This window comes from Phasianus colchicus, chromosome 19 (assembly GCF_987193195.1).
Source record: "Phasianus colchicus chromosome 19, bPhaCol1.hap1.1, whole genome shotgun sequence".
Taxonomy (NCBI): domain Eukaryota; kingdom Metazoa; phylum Chordata; class Aves; order Galliformes; family Phasianidae; genus Phasianus; species Phasianus colchicus.
Window position 1 is genome coordinate 8232214 of NC_143454.1, and position 15612 is coordinate 8247825.

General features: G+C 49.1%; 2 protein-coding genes across 4 annotated transcripts in view; one reads left to right on the forward strand and one right to left on the reverse strand.

Moving 5' to 3' along the window:
• ABL1 (ABL proto-oncogene 1, non-receptor tyrosine kinase) overlaps positions 1 to 11421 on the forward strand; it is a 65874-nt gene extending 54453 nt beyond the window's left edge. For all 3 annotated transcript variants that reach the window (XM_031601729.2, XM_031601730.2, XM_031601731.2), the window contains 5 exons: positions 1733 to 1917; positions 3956 to 4108; positions 4702 to 4791; positions 5029 to 5193; positions 7737 to 11421. In XM_031601729.2, coding sequence (XP_031457589.1) covers positions 1733 to 1917; positions 3956 to 4108; positions 4702 to 4791; positions 5029 to 5193; positions 7737 to 9436 — 2293 coding nt within the window. In that variant the 3' untranslated portion in view covers positions 9437 to 11421. The remainder of the gene's footprint in view (positions 1 to 1732; positions 1918 to 3955; positions 4109 to 4701; positions 4792 to 5028; positions 5194 to 7736) is intronic.
• Positions 11422 to 13529: 2108 nt separating this feature from the next.
• Positions 13530 to 15492, reverse strand: QRFP (pyroglutamylated RFamide peptide). The gene is made up of 2 exons (XM_031601409.2): positions 15456 to 15492; positions 13530 to 14550 (listed from the first exon to the last, which is right to left on the reverse strand). Exon 2 carries the CDS (start codon positions 14548 to 14550, stop codon positions 14191 to 14193), a length of 360 nt encoding a protein of 119 aa, XP_031457269.2. The 5' UTR covers positions 15456 to 15492; the 3' UTR covers positions 13530 to 14190.
• Between the last annotated feature and the right edge of the window lie 120 nt (positions 15493 to 15612).

Genomic DNA, 15612 nt, shown 5'->3' on the forward strand with positions numbered 1-15612 from the left:
TCTTTGTCTGTAGGAGCGACCTCCTAGCAATATAATGACACATCCTGTGTGAGAGATGAGAGCTGCTGAGTTCAATACAAGATGTTCTCTGTGCCACAGTGTGACCTTTCCTGCCCAATTAGTTAGAATATGGAATTAGCACATGTTTTTTATAGAGGCAAATATGAAGATCGTGTGTAAAGTTCTAGGTGTTCCTCAGACATGCGTTGCTTTTGCTGCCTGAAAGAGCTGTTTAAATGCTTCTGTCAGTCAATGAAGCAAACGGTGATGCTGCAATTAAAATTGCCACCCTTTGAATTGCTCTGTTGAAAGTATTCCATCCCTATAGCCTGTAGGAAGTGAGCTTTAAAATCTGCTTTGTATGAGTCCCATTTGTCTGCTCTCCCATTCATTTCAATTCATCTTATTTCTGATGACCCAATTTATCTAAAATAAATAGTAGCGTTTTTCCTTATCAGCCACCCCCATATCCACCTACCCAATTATTTTAAGAGTGTTGTCACAATTCACATCCGTGGATTCAAATGCTGGGCTGTGACCTCATTTAATGAATCAGGAAGGGGGGAGGAATTTGATTATGAAGAGGAGCTTTTATTTAGACATACATTGTAGTAATCGGGATTGATAAGAAGATATATTCAAAAACATTGTGAAAATATAATGGGCATCTAGTAAGATGTACTTTTTTTCCCCCCTAATTTATTCCCATTGAGCAGAATAAGCAAAAGAAACAGCAGAGTCTGCCTCGTATCTAGAGAACATCTCACCTTTTCTGGTAGAATCAATTTTTAGTTCAATGTAACATAATCTGAAAAAGTGTTTTTAATGAAACCTGGTATTAGGAGAAATGTATTTCTGTGCTTTACATTTCTATGCATTGCTGAGCATGCTGGCAGCATGTTTGAGCCAGGGGGGTGGCAAATGCAATGTGTGCATCTCTCACCTGCCAAGGTGAAAAAACATGGAGGAAAGGCTCGATCTGCTTATTATCCAGTCTTCTGAAAACATAAGTACTGATAGCAGAGGCCAGGGTAGCTTGAAAAGGGCAGAACCACTCTTGTTTGAAGATTAGGGCTGAAAGAGTAAGAAGAAACTGCTGTCCTGCACAGGCTTTGTTCTGCCTCCTCACTAGGCAGCTGGGGTTGCTGCTTTTGTGGGTGCTGTCACTGAGTTGTCCTTATGGTCACCCGCGGCTTTTTGGGGGGTATGGTACAAAATATTGTGCTGTAAGGTATGTGGTACTTAGCAGGGAGTTAAACCTGGTGCTGAGCAGGGACTGGGACAGGAGTTCTGGAGGGTGAGTGGTGGTGTTTGGGTCGATGGAAGCGTTGGAGAGGTGGGCAAGAAGGGGAGGCACTGCGACGTCTTTAATTCAGCGCTCATCCTCAGCTATTGATAACTTGAGCACTGACATTTCTTTACATTATTTTTATCCTGAGGGTGGCAGCTTTTATTGAAAGTGAGGGGGTTCTTGGAACTTTCATTTTGCATTTAAAAAAAAAAAAAAAAAAGAAAAGTTGGGCTGACAGTCTTACAAAGCCGGAATGGAAAATAACTTTCCTTCTTACATGTGTGTGCAGAGCTGCATAATTTCTGTGTAATACCCTGATCAAAATAATCACATGCAGGCCCAGGCTTCTTTTGGGAACAGCCTCTTGCTGTTTCCTCACTCTTGCTACAAGTGACAGGATAGACTTCTCATTGCCTGTTTTGTTTTTGTTCTTGTTTTTAGGGACCTTGCTGCCAGAAATTGCCTTGTAGGAGAGAACCACTTGGTGAAGGTGGCAGACTTTGGCCTGAGCAGGCTGATGACAGGTGACACGTACACTGCCCACGCTGGGGCCAAATTCCCGATCAAGTGGACAGCACCAGAGAGCCTGGCCTACAACAAGTTCTCCATTAAATCTGATGTCTGGGGTAAGAATTTGCATGAACAAATTAATTCAGGTTATAGGCTTGTACAGCCTTCCTTTCCTGTTTTGGGCTGCGAAATGAGGACGCTGCAAAACATTTCAGGAGAGAGCACGCTCCCCTCTCTGAGCTGTGTTGTTGTATCAGAGTGCAGGAATTAATCTCTGCCAAGTCGGTCTTGGAGTGGAGAACTGAGGGTGCAGACCTGGCTTCACATGTTTGAGTCATTGACAAGTATGAAAACAAAGGACACCGTGGTGTTTATAGAATTGTATGAAATGGGGCTGGAGGGCACCCGTGCTGCTGACTTGATGGAGCTCTGGCACAGAGCTGTGAAGCAATATATTGCTTTATCGCCAGGAACTTTCAAACGACTTCAAGGAGAAAAGTGAGGATCTGTTTCATTTTATGTTAAAAAATTATGTGTATATCTGTCTGTCTGGTGATAGCTCCGAGCTCGTCTTTCTGCATTTTAAAAGAATAATCTTTGGAATGAGATGAGCAGAAACAGAGAGAAAATTTGATGACAAATGGTTATTGAAGAGCCCTGAGGTGCTGATGATAAGACTAGGCTTAGCTAAATGGAGCTAAATTCTATGAAATCTGACTGCAGAAAATCTCATTCTACTTTTTTTATCAGCCTTTCTTTGGGTTTTATATCTCTTCCATAGCCATTGGTCAAATTCTCAGAAGTGCCCAGTGACATACGATAGAAGTTGGTGGGACTTCGTCCCAGGGGTGCTTTGAAAACGTTACCCCGAGCATCTGCTGTGTCTTTAAAAGATCAGACAGTAGTGAAGCAGCAGTGAAGTTCTCTGGAGTTTTGAAGAAACGGTGCAGAGAGAGGCTTTATTTTGAAGGAACTCGTAGGGCATGGCTGATACAAAATGTTTTAGAGATGAGGGAGCTGAGCTAAGCGTTTCTTCTGCTCCGAGCTGCTGTGTGACGCTGCTGGCCGCGCCGGGTGGCTGCAGGGAGCCCTGTTGTACTGCAGTAGTGGAGTACTCCGGGAGGAAAGATCTGAAAGGAATATTGGGTATCTTTAATTAGGGTTGGTGTGACCTTGCAGAGTGACAGTCAGTGCGGTGGACTTGGGGATCTGATCAGAGCAAGCTGGTTGTCCCCAGAGGTCACGGCTGCTGCTGGCCATGCCAGGGTTTAGATGCTTTTCACCTCGCTGCCTCGAGACAGAAATCAAAGAAAATTGTGCACAGAAATGTCTAATGTAAATTGCCCTTGGTGGTGTTACCATGTAATGTGATGTGATTTCCTTACTTATGCAGAATTGTAATCGCTTTCTCTTCAGTTTAAGACCAGAATAGGGTGACTGAACCAATTACATGCAGGTTGTTGAACTGGTGTTGAGTCTATTCTGCATGGCTGACTCCTGGGTTAGCTGCCTGACCCCGGTGCTGACCTGCATCCCCGCTGAGTCTGGGGACTTGAATGCCTCTCCTGTTTAAAGAACCTTTTTGTACTCTCTCTTTTTCTGCTCAGCTTTCCCTGTGACCAAAATGTCTCACGCAGACTTGGTCTCGTTGGTAGCAACTGCTGAAAATCTGCTCTGACCACCGGCCCCCTCTTTCTTCCAGTCTGCAGCTAAACAAGGGCACCCCAAAAAACACTGAGCTATTAAAACGTGCCGGTCCTCTAGGGAGAGACTGCAGATGAGAGGAGCTGTCAAATTGAGAGAGAGACTGCAGTGCTGCAGTGAAACAGTCTCAGCTAATCCACTGTGAAGTCTCTTAATTGTGCCTTTAATAGGACTTGAAGGATCTCAAGGCGTTCAGGTTTGAGACAACTGATACATTCAAAATTAGTCTAATTCTATTCTGTCATATCGCAGGAGACTTGTCTATGCTGACGAAGAGGCTTGTTCCACTGCTTTAACATTGAAGCTAACGCTGAGCATGGAGCCTGAGCCACTCAGAGCTGGTTTAAGTGTGCTGCGCTGTTTAGTGACTACTCCCACTAAACATCTTCTCAAATTTAAGAGGAAAACAGGGTTTGTTGATTTTTCTTTTTTCTTTTCTACCCACTGCAGCCTTTGGTGTTCTGCTTTGGGAAATTGCAACCTATGGCATGTCCCCTTACCCTGGGATCGACCTGTCTCAAGTCTATGAGCTGCTGGAGAAAGACTACCGCATGGAGCGCCCTGAAGGCTGTCCTGAGAAAGTGTATGAGCTCATGAGAGCATGTAAGTCTTCAGCTTTGCAAATGCAAATGCTGCTTTGTAGCTCTTCAGAAATGCAACGAACGTGGTTGGATCTGGTCACATCCAGCCAGGAATGAGAAACTCTCTGTTGGATCTGGTGAAGATGCAGTACTGTGTGGAGGTGCTTGGTTAAAGCTGCTTTCCCCAGAGGATGGAAGCACTGTGAAGCCAGCCATTCCTCCCTGCTGGGGGCTCACAGGCCTTGGGGAGAGATTTGCTGTTCAGCTCAGAGGTTTTTTTTCCTCCATTTCCCTGACTGCTTACAGAAAAACTTGTGCTGCGAGGGTGACAGAGGAGGTTGGTAGGCTTAAGGCACCGGGTGTTGCTTTTCCGCTGTGGCCTCTTGGTATGTGACTTGTAATGTGGTATTTTTTCTTCCTGAGGTGCTCTACACCTGCCCTTACTTTGGCTCAGTGGTGGTTGCACATGCCCAGCACCATTCACACCAAGTTTCCATGTTGGTGTTCTCTCTCGGGCATTTTATAAAAAGGGAACTGTGATAGCTAGCACCTCCTAGTGTGCCGTAATGGGTGTGTGGTGCTGGTAGGAAGTTCTCAGTGCTGGTGTTTTTGCAGGCTGGCAGTGGAGCCCCTCCGACAGGCCTTCCTTTGCTGAGATCCATCAGGCGTTTGAAACGATGTTTCAGGAATCCAGCATATCAGATGGTAGGTCTGGGTCCCTCTGGGGCTGGCAGTTCCAGGGACAAGGGACACTTGTGTCCCAGACTGTGCACGTAGCTCACAGGGGCACGTGTCTAACTATAAAGAGCCAAATGGCTGACCAGCCCTAAGGATCTCCCTCTTTGTGCTGTTTCATTTCTTTTGTGCAATTAACTCGGAGCAGCGCTCTGGTTTTTATATTCTGTGTATTACAGTGATCTTTTTTTCTTCTGTGCATTGCAGAGGTGGAGAAGGAATTGGGAAAGAAGGGCATGAGGAGTGTAGTGAGCAATTTCCTTCAGGCCCCAGAGTTACCAACCAAGACACGAACATCGAGGAGAGCTGCTGAAAGCAAAGATGCGAACGAGGGCTTGGAGACTGCACATGCTCGAGGCCAGGGGGAATGTGGTAGGTTTTAATTAAAGTCATTATTCCTTCAGGAAATAATAGAAAAACAAAAGGCGTGCTCAGGTCTTCACCTAGGAAAAGCCATGTCTGAAAACAGGTGCCATCTTTGTCTATCAGCATTGTATTTCTGGGTGACAGGCTGCTAGGTTTGCTTTCCTGCGTTCAGAATTCTGTCATTTATTACAGAAAGGCAGGCTGTTAATCTTGGGACCGGATACAAACATAGAGCATCTGGGAGTGTGAATCCATAGCTGGCTGAGCAGTTGGTGCTATACCTGCCGTTGCTTAGAGAAATCCTAGGAGTTCTTTTAACTTAATGGCAATTGCCTACAGCTCCCTATAGACCAGAGCCTGAGCACAGCCCTCTGGTCACATTCTCTTCCCATTCCCTGGTAGGAGCTATCAGTGGAATCTCCCACTGCATCTGAGCTCTGGGTAATCTGCTGTGTTCAAGCCTCTTTACACTACCACACTGCATAATTTAAAGCAGCACGATTGCTCAGGTTTAGCAAGCCCCATAAGGGAGGTTTCTTCACTGTTTCATCATACCAGTTCTGTGCTTGCAGCAGTGAAGAGTATTACTCTTGGCAGGTACCAAATATAATTGCAGCAAGGGACAAAGAGGTATTTACAGAATCTTCCATGAAATTAAACTCTATTCAATCAGTTTCTCCAAGCATTTCTCTTCCATTTTGAGGTAATGAACGCAGTGGTAAGACATTGAATTTGTACAATAGATTTGTATCCAGTTTGCTTGAAAAACAGCAAGATAAAAACAAAATACAGTGCATGATAAACACGCCCTGTCTGACCATACATGTGACTGACCTTTTTTGGATGATGACAAACTCACCTAGTGCTACATGTTTGAGTAGCAAACTCAATCTCAACAAAGAAGGAAAAAAAAACCACACATGAGGGAGTGTAAAATGTTGGAAAAGTGTCAGTGACTTAAAGAGAAAATAAAGTTATTTACAGAAGGGCTCGGGAATGTACTGATTTATGAATTGACTTGTTTTCTAATGAAAATACAAAGAATCTTCTGTTTCTTTTGGAAAAAGATTTGAATATTGAACACAGTATGCCTCTATTTTTATTATAACTTAATTAATGCAACATAGTGTTAAAGACCAGTGGTAAATCCAGCCTGCAGTATATAGGAGGCATAATTGCCTAGTTTTGTAAGCTTTGAAGTAAAATAGCTTCATTTAAATGCTTAAGGACTTTGAGAGATTCAAGTGCAGCAGGAATAACATGATTTTAACATTATGCTGGTTATTATTTCAGTCTTTATTGTGAAAAACGCATTTCCCATAAAGGTTTCATTGCAATTTCCTATTCAGTTGTCAGTGTTCTCATAGTCCAGTGGCTGGAAGCTAGTCCTTAATGGAAGCTGCTAGTTTTCCCTGGGTCCCCACAGCTCCACTGTGTCTGGTCACAGTACAGCCCTGATCACCTGAAGTGCTATGGAGCTCTTCTATTTGTTGAGGTCTACCTCAGTTTACATATGAATGGTTCAACTGCACTTGGTCCTTTGGAAGCACACTCTTTTCCCAAAGAACACAACTGTTTTTCTTCTAACTCTTCCTCCTCAACCAAAATCTTACCCTCTGCATGATGATCACCAGTATGTGCCTAAGCAGCAGCCTTCTTTTGATCTATGTGTCTGCTTCATCTCCTTTCTTACTACCTACTTGAGCTCTAAATGTATATGCTGCCCTAAAGGCATTGCTCTCTTGAATTAGCATGCCATCTGAGTGCCTGGCCTGGAATGAGACCCCCAGTCAGTCAAATACAGAGACATGCAGGACTCAGTATAAATTTATTATAAACCACTATTCATTTTTAAATACCTCTTGTAAGTGGAGAAAGGGTCACCCCACCGTTTCCTTCTGGAGCAATCCTGCTGAAGGAGGCTGTTATTCCCACTTCCCTCCACTACTGTACTAAGCTGGTGATCTTCGTGGTGATGTGACCTGAGGCATTCAGCTGCCAAGGGATGTCTTGGTTTCTGCTTGTGAAAGAGTTATTTCCATTCCCTATGAAGAATGACATCAGGGAAGGAGGTTAGGAGTATCAGAAGCTAAAAGAACAAGGGTGGATTACATAGATTTCTTATTAATTCAGAGGGTCAGCTGTTCTAAAGGCAGCAACCTCACAGGGACTGAAGAAGAAGCCTCATTATATTTGTCTAAACTTCATACTGAAAAAAAGATAAGTCTCTAGATGCAAGGATGGGAATCTGAACGGAAACAGTTTGTGTTTGTACGTGTTTGTATGTTGCTGTTTAAATCAGAAGCCTACAGGGAGCATAGTTTGATAGCCAAGTCTGGCCACCTCACAGGTGAGTGTATGGGGGATTAGGGATCATGTTCAGTCTGGGCTTCAGTGTAGTTGTACTTGCATTACTCCTGGTCTGAGGGTGGTTTTCTTTTCAGAAGCTGCACCTTTTGGAGGTGCTGACATAGTTTAGATCCTGGAAGAAAGCAGCTTGTCTTGGCTGTTGAAGAAAAGCTCAGTACTGTCTTTTCTCTCCCTTGCAGACCCTCTGGACCATGAACCTGCTATTTCTCCTTTGCTGCCACGGAAGGAGAGAGTGGCCCTGGAGAGCAGTTTGAATGAAGATGAGAGGCTGCTTCCAAAAGACAAAAAGCCCAACCTCTTCAGTGCCCTCATCAAGAAGAAGAAGAAGACTGCTCCTACCCCTCCAAAACGGAGCAGCTCCTTCCGAGAGATGGATGGCCACTTGGACCGCAGGGCGGGTGGGGAGGAGGAGTGCAGGGATGCTGGCAATGGAGCTTCCATTGCTCCTCCCACAGAAGCAGCTGAGCCCTCCAAGTTTCAGACCCCAAGCAATGGGGCTGGTGTCACCAATGGGGTTGTCGCTGGGAACTCTGGGTTTTTGTCTCCCCACTTAAGGAAGAAGTCCAGCACAATGAGCAGCAGCCGGGGGGTGTCTGGTGAGGAGGAGAGCAGTTCCAACTCCAGCAAGCGTTTCTTAAGGTCCTGCTCAGCCTCCTGTGTGCCCCACGGTGCAAAGGACACGGAGTGGAAATCTGTGACTCTGCCTCGGGATCTGCAGTCCACAGGACGCCAGTTTGATTCCTCCACTTTTGGGGGACACAAAAGTGAAAAGCCAGCGCTGCCTCGAAAACGGGCAAATGAGGCCAAGACTGACATTGCTGTCAGGGGGACGGTGACCCCCCCTCCACGGCTGCTTAAGAAAAACGAAGAGACCACTGATGATGTGTTCAAAGATGTGGAGTCTAGTCCTGGCTCCAGCCCACCCACTCTGACTCCAAAACTTGGCCGTAGGCAACCCGCCATCCCCCCTTCCTCCAGCGTGCTGCACAAGGACGATGGAGTCAAATCCAGTGCCTTAGGTACCACTGTGACAATGGACCAAGGTTCTGCTGCCAAACCCAACTCTGCTGCATTTGCAGGTGCCAACAAAGCTTCTGTCGAGGAGCCGCGGCTGAGGAGGCTCAAGCAGACCTCAGAGTTGGCAGGGAAGGACAAAGGGAAGTTATCGAAGCTGAAGCCAGCCCCTCCAGTTCCACTGTCTTCATCCTCTGTTGGCAAGCCTGGAAAAGTATCTCACAGTCCCAGCCATGAAGCAGCAACAGATGTGGTGTCTGGTCCTAAATCCAAACAGTTGACTCAGGTTGCAGATGCTGTGAGCAGTGAAGCTGTCAAGCCAAACCAGTCGGGGGAAGGTGTGAAAAAGCTAGGGATCCCTTCTGTACCAAAGCCACAGTCCTCTACAAAGCTGCTGATGAGCACAGCAACCTCAGCTGCCTCTTCCTCATCTGTACCCTCTGCCCCAGGGGGGGACCAGCCATCATCTACAGCCTTCATCCCTCTCATATCCACCAGGGTCTCTCTGCGGAAGACCCGTCAGCCCCCAGAGAGGATTGCCAGCGGCACCATCACCAAAGGGGTGGTGCTGGAAAGCACTGAGGCTCTACGGCTGGCCATTAGCAAGAACTCAGAACAAATGGCGAGCCACAGCACCGTCTTGGAGGCTGGCAAGAACCTCTACACCTTCTGCGTGAGCTACGTGGACTCCATACAGCAGATGAGGAACAAATTTGCCTTTCGGGAGGCCATCAATAAGCTGGAGAACAACCTGCGGGAGCTTCAGATCTGCCCAGCGACGGCTGGCAGCGGCTCTGCGGCCACGCAGGACTTTAGCAAACTGCTCAGTTCTGTGAAAGAAATCAGCGACATTGTTCAGAGGTAGCAGAAGCCAGGTTGGAAAAAAAAAAAATAAATAAATCACAGTGGGCCAAAGTCAACTGTGGAGAGAGTAACAGCATGTGTGGACTGACCGAGGACTGGGGCGTTTGGGTTTGGGCTGTGCGAAAGGCGCAGACTGTTGATGGATGCCCCAGCTCCAAAGAGCAGGGCTGTGTTCAAGAGGCACTTTCCACCCTCTTAGCCCAGATTCCCTGTGTTTCATATACTTGTAATCGTCTTATCTGTGGAGTTCCTGCCTTGTGGACTACAAGTCTAAGTGCTGATGTCACGTCATGCCTTTTTATTAATATTTTATTGTTCTGGACAAAATGTTAAGACTGAAGCCAGACTGATGGACACTGAGATGCCATCCTCCTCAGGAGGACTTCCTACTGCGTTCTGCCCCACTGTACACAAGGCTGAGTGTCTGAATAGCAATATACCTATTGCATTTCTTGGGAGAGCTGCAGCATGCATCCCTGGCCTGAGTCTGACATTTAACCTGGCATTAATGCAACAGATTTGGAATCTGAGAGAGGAGGGGAGGGAAGTTGTTAATGTAACTTTAAAAAATGATAGAATGCTACAAGTGATGTTTACTCACATTCTTCCTATGATTCCACCTGCTGCCCTATCTGTGTTTTCAGTGTTTCCTTGATGCTGTTGAGCCCAGCTGAGCTGCCTGGGTTCAGACTGTTGTGGACAGCACCCACTGATGCAGCAGCATTTGCAGATCTCCCACGGTAGCACTAAAGGAACTGGCAGAGGGCTGAAGGAGGACGCTGCTGGTGTTATTCAGGCTGGTGCTCGGGGCACGGGGTGGCAGAGGAGGTGTGGGAGCAGCAGGCTGTGCTGAGCAAAGCATTGCTCTGTGGGTGACAGGAGGGGATAGCTTGGGCCGAGTTCAAAGATACCACTGTGCCTGCAGCAGTTGCTTCAGTTGAGCTTGCACATCGAGATGGGCAAGAACTGCTGTTTCTCTAGTTGTATTTGCAGCCTTTTCCGTTCTGTGGGCCTGGCTCCCGTGCTCCTGTTGAGACTGGTGCCCTACCCTTGCCATGCCAGTGCCAGCTCCCTGTGGAGAGCTCGGATGCCGGCACTTTGGGGTTGGAACTGTCATTGCCTTCATGGCTGTGTGGCTGCACCCATCATATGAGGTTCTGTGAAGACTGCAGCCACCTCTCTTTGGGCGGATCTCCCAAGGAAGCTGCCCCAAAATAATGACAGCAAGGCTGCTGGGCTTCCTGCCCACGGTCCTGTAACTTTCCCAAGTGATGCAACACAACTGGGGACTAACTGTGACCTGTGACTGTAGTGAAAAAGCAAGGTTTAGGGCTATTAACAGTGCAATTTAACTTCTTAACAGTTCCAAACAAGAGGAAAAAAACATATTTTCTATGTCCTGTTCCCCGTAACTTTTGTGGCCCCTCTTGTGTATCTTAAACACTGATTGCCTTCAATTGTATTTTATGCTGTTCTCTTTGGAACTGACGTTTTGTATATGATTTCCAGTAGTTCACTCTGTGTGTTCACGCCATTCCTCGCCCTCACAAACAGCCCTGACTTAACCCATGACAAATGTTTAAAAGAAAATACACACTTCTGCCACAGGCTGCCTTTAAAAATGTAAGAGAAAACAAAACACCTTGGACTGTCTCTTTCCTGGAGGTACTGTTTTTACTTTGATAACATATTGTGCCACTATATTATACATTTGTATCTCGTTATTACACTACTTTTGTAGACTTGTCTTTTTTACAGTGTGTAAATAGCTCTGTCCTTCATCTCTGTGATACTTAAGGGGGTTGTTTCCTCTTTAATTTGGTCCAGTACAGATTGTTTCTGTACACGGCTTTCAATTCTGCCTCCTCTCTTTCTCCACTTTTTTTTTTTTTTTGATTCATTTTTTATTCCGGCCTCTCTTGCGTAGTATATTTAAAAATAAATCAATGTTGAGGAAAGCCCGTGTTTGCCTGTTAACAAATGTTTTCAATGCCAGCTGCCTCTGCTAAAGGGCACGTTTGGACAGGGGCGTCCAGGCGGAGTGGCACTGAGGTTAGTATTGAGTGCCAGGCAGTGTCTGAAATGAGATGCTCTGCCTTAATAAATGAAGATAATAGGATCACTAAGGCTGAAAAGACCACAAAGGTTATCTAGTCCAACCATTAGGACAAAGCAGGATGAGAAGGAAGAGAGGGCAGTGGGAGCGCTGTGCCCGAGGCTCTGCAGTTGCTTGGTGATGCTTTTGGGTTCTGTCCCAGGTCACCCCATTTCTGACCCCCTCAATCCCTGGTGCACTCTGAGCCCCAGCACAGGGCATGAGAGCTCAGCAGGAGCTCTGGCTGTGGTTGTGTGGGGCTGGATCACGGCTTGAGGACGGTGAGTACTTGTAGGCTGAGATGGAGAAGCTCTGCCTGGCCCTGAATAGGATCATTCCTGGGGATGTCCATCCCTCTTTGCTGGGATGGTCTGCTGGCGTGGGAAGGCAGAGGTCAGTTGACCCAGCTGGGGAAAGCCCTGGGATCTGCGGTGTTGGGAGTGAAAGAGGGATTAAAGGCTAAATTTAGCCGAGTACAGTAGGAGTTGATTTAACAGATCGATGCATTTAACAGTTTGATTGCTCCAATTTTCAAGGCTATTGAGCTTGAAAGTGAGAGTGCTCTAGGGGAAAAATAGCTGTGTTTGTGTTTTTGTTTTGCTTTTTGTGTCTTTGAAATTACAATGTTCACTCTTTTAAGTTTCCCTTTAATGTCATCCTGCCTTGTTTTTTGAGTAGTTGCTTGTCATAAGATGGAAAACGTGGTCAGTGTTTTGTGCATAACTCCTTTTTCCCCAGCTGGGTTGGTGCTGGAGATGTGTGAAGCACTGCCCACACCGATGGGAGCAGCTCCCTGCCTTGCCCTTGGATGTGCACTGATCCTTTCACCTCTGCTAGAGATCCCATCTGTGCTCAGTGACCCCGCAGTGATGCAGTAGCCCCCTGCAGGAGTCCTTTGCTCGTACTTCAATCCGAGCCAAGCACCCACTTGTGTTTGGGAGCTTTGCTGTGCCTGTTGTGTGCTGGCAGTGCAGAGGGACGAGGACAAACCCAGGTGATGGGATCTTGGTGCTGGGATCCTGGTGTCCTTTGATGCAGCCTCTTCCCCGCTATGGGCACTTGTGCAGCTCTGCTCCAGGTGAGCACTGCAGGCTTTTGCTTTGAAACAGCACAGAGAAAGGTGGTTGTGCCTCAGTCAGAGCCTTGCTGGGCACGTGGCTTTGTCACACTGTTCTGACCCTATTCCTCTTTGGGATGATGAGCCCGCTCCCAAACAGTCCCCTTCCTCTCCTCCCTCCCATTCCAGCACAGGGTAAAATTGATCACTGCATATTTATTGATGTTACGAACACTCAAAAAAAAAGGAGGAAGAAAGAAATGTTGCCATAGAAACATCGATACAGCCTCCCATCCCAACACTGGGGGAAAGCAGTGTGCCCACACCCCTGTGCTGCTGGGGGGTTTGTGGGGAGCAGAGGAGAGTTCAGAATTGGGGGGCCATGCTCAGCCCCCCCGTGCCAATCTCAGCACCACCTGCATCCCAGCAAACCCCAAATCCTACCCCTCCCATGCCCGCACTCCCTGCTCTGTCTGTCCATCTATCTGTCTGTCCATCCGCCCTCCCACACCCCTGACCCATGGACACCTGTCCCTGCTGCTCGCAGCCCATCCAGCCCCGCTGCACTGGGTGCTCTGTCTGCTTGATGGGTGTTGCAATGCACCTCTTGGAGGCAGATTTTTTTAATATATATATTTTATTTTTTTTTCCCCACCCGAATCCTGACGCAGCCTTTGATTTTGAGGGTGCAATTTAGCGCTTGCAAACAATTGCCCTGCTGCACTTCTGTGCCTGCACTGAAACAGGAGCATCGTTCGGTGCTGAACTTGCCCTGAGTGAGGCAGCTGGAGCTGGGATTGCTGACACCTCTGCCTTAGCAGGAGCAAAGGGCAGTGTTGGCATTGGCAGTGCTAAATCTCCCTGAAGGAGAAGGCAGAATGGCTGTGGGGCTGCTGGGCTCTTCCCCAAACTGCCTCTGGCACTGGAGCGCAGTGCTGTGGCACCTGGGGCTGTTCCAGCCTCTGCACCAGGTGTTCCTGCAGTGCTGGGCTGGATGGGAGAATGTAGGTGAGGGCAGGAGGGAACAAGGATGCTGGAGGTCAGTCACTGCTGTGCCACCCGCTAGGGATGGCTGCATCGGGTCGGTCTGGGGCAGGTTTGCGTGCTCACATGTGGATGTCTTAGGGGTAAGACGCTCTCCAGCCCCGCTGCCGTGTCTGGGTTGGCACGCAGGAGCTCACTCATGCAAGTGGCAGTGTGACACTAAGCAGAATTTGCTGCCGGAGGGGCTTCTCATTAATAGGAAGGAGAGCGCAGTGCGCTGCTCCACACCCACGGCCGTGATTGGGCTGTCCCCATGGGGACTGTCACTGCAGCATCACCCCGCTGCAGCCCTGCAGTCCACCTCCCTCTATCTTCAACAGCAGTCCCAGCATGGCACGCACAGCTCCGGGACCCGGCCAACACTCCATGTCCCCAAGGAAGGGATGCAGGGCTCCCTCCTCTTCTTCCATCTCTGAGGCTGGGAGATGTGGGGCAGGGTTGAATGCAAAGCAAACACGATGCCTCCCCTCCCCGGGGCACCCCAGCAGCCACCCCGCAGATTCCTTCGCTCCAGGGCGAGGCATCAGGAATGGTGGGGATGCAGCTCACCCCGCAGCCCTCACCTCCCAAAACGGAAGGCGAAGCCACCTTTCTTCCTGCTGTAGCCATTGAGTTCCTCAGCCAGGTCCCCCAGCGTGCCACCACTGCCGCGTTTCTCCGAGCCCTCCTGCCGTCCCCGTGGGCCCTCGCCGTGCTGCTGCCCGTAGCCCCGCAGCACCCGGGCGATGCCCAGCAGTGTGCCCAGCTCCTCGCTTCGCCGCCGCGTCGGGGCTGCCCACCCACAGGGACCCACGGCCTCAGCCACCGCTCCTCGCCAGCGTGGTTCCAGCACATCCTCGGGGTGTCGGTGCTCGTGGGGTGGGCAGCAGGCCCCCAGGCTCAGCAGGATGAGGCAGGATAGTGAGTAGGATGCTCTCATCTGGGGGGACACAGAGAGGGAGAGAGATGGCAAAGTGCTCAGCATCCTTGGGAGCATCAAGGGCTTCCTTCCATGGAGCATCCCTCCTGTGGAGCATCCCCTGCTACAGAGCATCCCCTCTATGTACCAGTATTGCTATGGGGCAGATACCCATGTATGTGCTGCAGCACCCTTGAAAACCCCTCCGGCACCCCTACAAACTCTCACTGAGCTGCTCTCCCTGCATCTTTTCTCCTCCTGACCTCTCCCTTCCTCTCTACAAGCCTGCAGTCCCTCCCCTGGTCTGCTGCCAGGCCTGGCACGGTTCGGCTTGGCTGCATGGGGCTGTTAACGGGGCAGGCTGATGGGAGCAGCTGATGGGAGCCGCAGCCGCGTGCTCCTCTTAGCAGCACTGCAGGGAGGACTTAAGTGCGTTCACCTGAGCAGTGCTCAGCTCTGAGTGTGCAGGTCCCACCCGCAGCGCCCCGTTAATGCGTGCAGAGGAAGGAGCTCGCAGCCATCGCTCTGCTTTATGGGGCTGAGCGGTGCCTGGGTGACCTTGGGCAGCTCTGCAAAACTTCAGAGAGGGAGAATGGAGCTTTAATTTATTATTATTATTATTATTTTCAGGAGATGCTGCCTTAAAAATCACTTCTGGTGTTGGGGGATGGGGTACCTGCCCCACCTGGGTGCTCTGCTCTCCTGCAGACCCCGCTGAGCCCAAAGCACTGTGGGTGCCAGCTCCCCTCCTGCTATGGGCTTTGCTTTGGGGCACTCCGTGCCTCCATCCCACCTTGCCCCTGACCAGGATGCTCCCATCACAAAGCCAAACACAGGGAGCGCCTTGCTCCGCTCCAGCCCCATCCCATCCTGAGGTGTTCCCACTCCTGCAGCCCAGGGATGTCTCTGCTGTCCCCATCACTCACCTCTCTGCCTTGGGCGATGCCCAGCACCTGGCCCTGCTCCGCGCTGCCCTGCGTGCATCCGGGCTGAGCTGGCCATTAAATACCTGCGGGTGTTAATTGCCTCCTGCCGGAGGCTGGGCTGCTGCAGGGAGGTGGGGGGGACAGAGGGGATGGGGGC